Here is a 5,000-nt window from a genome sequence, read left to right as displayed (position 1 = left end):
CTTTGGATCCCCAGACTCAGTCTCTCTGTCCCTGGACGGGGCTCCCTCATGGTGATGAAGAAGGCCTGGTGGTGGAGGAGCCAAGCCAGTCGCTTTGCCCACATGGGAAGGCTCTCCCAGGAGGTGCTCTTTAGTATCTTTGCCTGGGCCACACTTGCTTTTACCCAGGTGGTTGGCTTGCAGGTGGAGGGCCATCAGCTCTACAGAGGCAGTTGTGAAGGAGCAGAAGAGGCAACCATGCCAGGCGACATTATCCTGGATGGTGATAGAGGTTCCAGGAAGGGTTCCCGCTTCTGGCCTAACAGACAAATCCAGGGGCTCATACTGTGAACGGCCACCTTCAGCTGGTTTAATGTCACTGGTGGGATTCTCTTCCTGGTTGGCCTCGCTGGATCTTTTGGTCTTGATCTCTGCATTCTCCTGGCTAAAGTGCTGACCGTGCAGCTGACTTTCTCTCATTTCTTTCTCCTTCTTCATAGAGCTGAGGACAAAGCTGTCCATGAAGGCCTGAAGGGAGCCCTGGAAGTTGACTCCATTCCCCACCATACTCTGGTAGGCCCGACCCAGGTCAGAGAAGCTAGCAGGACTGTCCGCTGCAGAACCAGGTCCCTCGGGACTCTTCATGTTCTCTGTAGTGGGCTCTGGTCCTGGTCCATGGCGCTCTCTTTCACGATCTCTGTCTCTGGGTGAAAGCATTCCTGGTGGAGCCCACTGGTGTGGAAGCATTTGACCTCCTCTGAAGTCAAGACCAGAGGGCATCATGCCTTTAAAGACCCCGCGAAGGACATCAGGACGAGCAAAAACACCAGTACCACCGCTGTTCTTGCTGTGGTCATCCTTGTGTTCAGATGATGGAGGGTGGTTGGCCGAGGGTCCACTTCCGTTCTGCCGCTCACGGTGATGGCGCTCCAGGTGGTACTTCAGAGAAGCTGATTGAGTGCCTGCATAGTCACAGTGAGGGCACCTGTAGGGCTTTTCACCTAGAGTGAGAGTGATAGAAAGAAACAAAGACAGACAGGAGCTGATGTCAGTACAGCGGTAATAATATAGGTGCCAACAAGCTCAGCAGGAACTCTGGGCTTGTTCCACCTGTCAGAAGAAGAGCAGAAAGAAAAATAACATGTAAATATTTGACAGGAATCATGTCAGGGATTACGTCAAGACTCTTTAAATCTCACATTCTGCAGCATTCGACCACATTTATCACTTAGCAAACAGTCCATCAGCCTTTTTGAGAGGAGGGAGGAGTTTCAATACGGGTCGATCCAGCTCAATCCAGATCCTAGGAGTGAGCCATCACTCACGTCAGTGCCATAAAAAACATATCACCATATGGTGCCTTCAGTCCACTACAGAGATCATATTTTCAACTGACAACAAAACTGTCTGGATGTTATCTCTGTTCACATGGGGAACTACAGGCTTGTGGTGCTGCAGGTTTCTGTTGTCTTTCTCTCTCTCTCTCACTTTCTGTCTCTCCCCTGGCCTTGTCTGCTGTCAAGCCTCTACCTTGGTGGTGGAGTTGTACTGTGGACATTCTCTATTTGCAGTTTATCATTGTGAGGATAAATCAAGCCCCACAGTAGCTCTCTATTCCCCCTGGAGGACAACTGTGACCCCTCAGTCCAAAATGCACCCAATAAAAGTCCCTCATTTGAGAGCAAAGATAGTCTAAATGATATAAACACACCATATGTGGTGCACATGAGCATTCCTCACAAGGCAGCCTCACACTGCGGATTACAAAATGCTAACCAGCATGAAATGTACTGTAAAAGAAGGCATGCAGGCAGTTTAGAAACACATGCAAATGTACAAGAATTCTTGTTAAAAGCAAAAAGGGAGCAGCTTTTAACAAGAGAAAGAGGCTAAATTGCATTTGCATGATTTAATCAATATCGATATAAAATACATTCTGACAACAATTAGAATAGGCTTGGAATGAAAGCTAGATTTATAAGATCAATAAGCAATAAACTAAATGCAAGGCTTGATTTTTGAGACCCTGTAATGTTTCAGGAATGAAATGATGTCGTGCGAGGTGGAAAAAAAGACAGTGAGGGAGGGTGTTTCGAGAGATATGGGAAAATGAAAATAAAAGCATGTTTGTCAATGTGTGTGTGTGTGCGGCTATAAACGCTTAGATTATACACATGGAAAACATTTTTTAACCCAGAAAAAATGTTGCATTGTTACGCAAGACTGAATTGAATGATTTAAGTCTGGCTCTGTAGTAAATCATGGATATAATTAGCAAATGGCATAGTGCTCAAGTAATTTATCATTATTTGGAGGGCGCCATTCCAGAAAAAGAATGGAAGATCTGCAGACCCACTGCACAGCTTCCTAAATAAAGGATTGCAAACACAAACTCAATACTATATTGATAAGGAACAAACATACGGAGGGACATATAGTGAAGGCCAATTGAGAGAAAGAGAATATAAAAAAGGGAAGCCGTTCTTTTGTTCTTTTACACAAGAGTGTTTGAAGCGCATATTCAAAAGACATCATACAAGATGAGCTTTTAACCCAATAAGTGCTTATCCTCTGAGCAGGATAACAGAGGCTTGGTGTGATTCAATAAGGAAACGTCCTTGATGCAAATTATCATTTTCAGTTCCTTTAACTGGAAGGAATGATATTCTGTACCCAAAATTAGAGTACAATTAGAGTGATCTGCTTTTCTCCACTCCATCTTGTGCGCCTGATTATGAAAATACTGATAACGTCTAAATTTATTTGTACTAAAAAAGCATATTAGGACATATGTTGTGGTAATGCATTAAGAAATTTAAGTAAAACTAAAAGACAGACCAATCAGGGCTATGTTATGCTATTTCTTTTTAAACATATCGTTGGTTGAGAGTGTGTTGAAGTGCCTGTGCAAGTCTCTGTGCGTGTGGCATGTTCTTTGTGCACCATTTGGGCTCAGTAAGACATCTGCTCCATCATACGTCAGGGGCACGTGTGACATCTGGGGAATATACTGTATCCTGCCTTGCAACATTACACACAATTTACTGCTAAAGGTCATTATGTACCCGTTAATCCACTTTTAATTGATATCCACACAAACAACACAACCTCAGGGAAACAAAATGGATCGCCAAGGCAGAGAGGTAAAGAGATTATTATTTTTCATCTTTTGCAATGAGAGTCTGCAAAAGTAAAAAGAAAAGAGTTTCCAAAGCTCACTCTTACGCCTGATGGACTACGTTAATAAAAATAAGGAGGAAAAAATACATATCAAATTGCCATCTGCTATAGTGTGACAGGCTTTATATAAATTGCAGAGACCTCTCACTGTGAGTAGTACATATCCATTATCATTTTGCAAGTTCACTTCAAACAGAGCGCTTTCAGACTTAACACTTGAGGAAGTCCAGCGCAAACTGATTTCATATGGATTTGTGTGATTTGTCATGACTCCATAGTAACGGTTCAGAATAAACACTCGCAGCCTTTACAGAAGTGCAATTAAAACAGTTAATAGATATGACACACTCTAAGATGAATTTCCATATGGCTTTACAGAATGGTAAAAAAACAGCATGCATTCCACAGGGGGATAAAGAGAGAGAGAGATTGACTGCACTGGAAACATAGATGTCTTTTTTTTCCGCCCCATAATTTACGCCAAATGTAGAAACAAGAATGTCAAGGTGTTCGAGTTCTCAAGCCCTCCACATCATACCCACAACCTCTATTTACATTTGAAATTACCCTTTACTGTATGCCCCATTACTTCAATCCTTCCATTCATCTTAAAGACTTTTAGATAACTAACTCGCTGTGTTCTAAGCAAATAAGCATTACCAGAGGGAACGAAAACAAAACCAAAAAGAACAAGAACGAAACAAAACCACTAACCATACAGCAGGAAAGGACTTGCTAGTAATACCTTGAAATTTCCTACAGGGAGTCTGCCGAGTGACCTTTGTAATTTACAATGCTTATGGCTTGGAACAGTAGCAACTGACCACAGACCTGAGTTTAATGGCTCCCCCTCTCTCTCTCTTCAAAGTAAACCTTTAAAACGTTGTTCGATGCAACCATAAACCTCCATCCAGCCGTGTGAGCCAACTCTCCTCGGTTCAGTCCAAGTCTCAGTCAAGATGCGTAATGGCTCCTGATCACCAAGGTGAACCGGCACGGCCGATGCCTGTCTGTCCTCTGTCTCCCTTCAAACAAAGGTGATTCGTCTGGCATCTTGCTTCTCCCATTGCCTCAAGTTATGCGTAGCCATTGTCAGGAGCAAGGACCTTTTTATTTTTTATCTACAGCTGCTTACTGCTAAATACTGCCTTGTCCAGAAGGGGACAATCTGTGTCTCTAATTGCTGTCACTGAAGCCTAGATTCATTATGTGACTTTCCCATTAAAATGTGAGCATTAATTTGTATAATGAAATATCACCCACTGCAGTGTTCATTAGCTGTGGCCCCACACTATACGCTGCACAATGTTAGCTACCTAGAAAACTGTGCTTAATTTCACTAATGGATATTTTCCCGCTCACTGTTGGAGAGGAAATTAATACTGTAACATTAGCTCTTTAACTTTTGGAGAAATTTAAATTCACTTCATTCCTTTCAAGCCGACGTTAGAGAGTCATTAATCTAACATTGTGTCGCACAATGCCCTGGCCTCCTCAGTAAGCAACGCCATTGTGATGGGATAACGGCATCGGGATTGAGGCCCGCTTTGTGTCATCCGCATGTCTGATTGCTTTAAATCAGGGCAGGATATTTGTTTAATGTCACCGGCATAGTTTCAGCCTGATTGGAAGGGCCTGTTGTTCCTGTAAATTATTCGAGCTGAGCTCGAGCGAGACCTGCGCCATATCTCTGATTCCTGTCAGCCGGGAATCTTTATGACAAACCTATAACCGATCAGCAAAGAGTCACACATCTTGCAAGTACATCAGGGCCCGCGTGAATTGCTGCATCGACAGAAAGTGAAGCGTCCGCCTGTAAGCGCTCTCTGGCCGCACCGCAC

General features: G+C 43.5%; 1 protein-coding gene across 5 annotated transcripts in view; it reads right to left on the bottom strand.

The window, feature by feature from the left end:
* Positions 1–5,000, bottom strand: part of znf536 (zinc finger protein 536) — a 303,464-nt gene that overhangs the window by 107,849 nt on the left and 190,615 nt on the right. For all 5 annotated transcript variants that reach the window (XM_056461995.1, XM_056461997.1, XM_056461996.1 and 2 more), the window contains one exon: positions 1–980. This exon is cut by the window's left edge and continues 721 nt beyond it. In XM_056461995.1, the coding sequence (XP_056317970.1) occupies positions 1–980 (980 nt within the window). The remainder of the gene's footprint in view (positions 981–5,000) is intronic.

The sequence above is a fragment of the Danio aesculapii genome, chromosome 7 (genome assembly GCF_903798145.1).
Source record: "Danio aesculapii chromosome 7, fDanAes4.1, whole genome shotgun sequence".
Classification (NCBI taxonomy): domain Eukaryota; kingdom Metazoa; phylum Chordata; class Actinopteri; order Cypriniformes; family Danionidae; genus Danio; species Danio aesculapii.
This window is presented reverse-complemented; position numbering and strand designations above follow the sequence as displayed.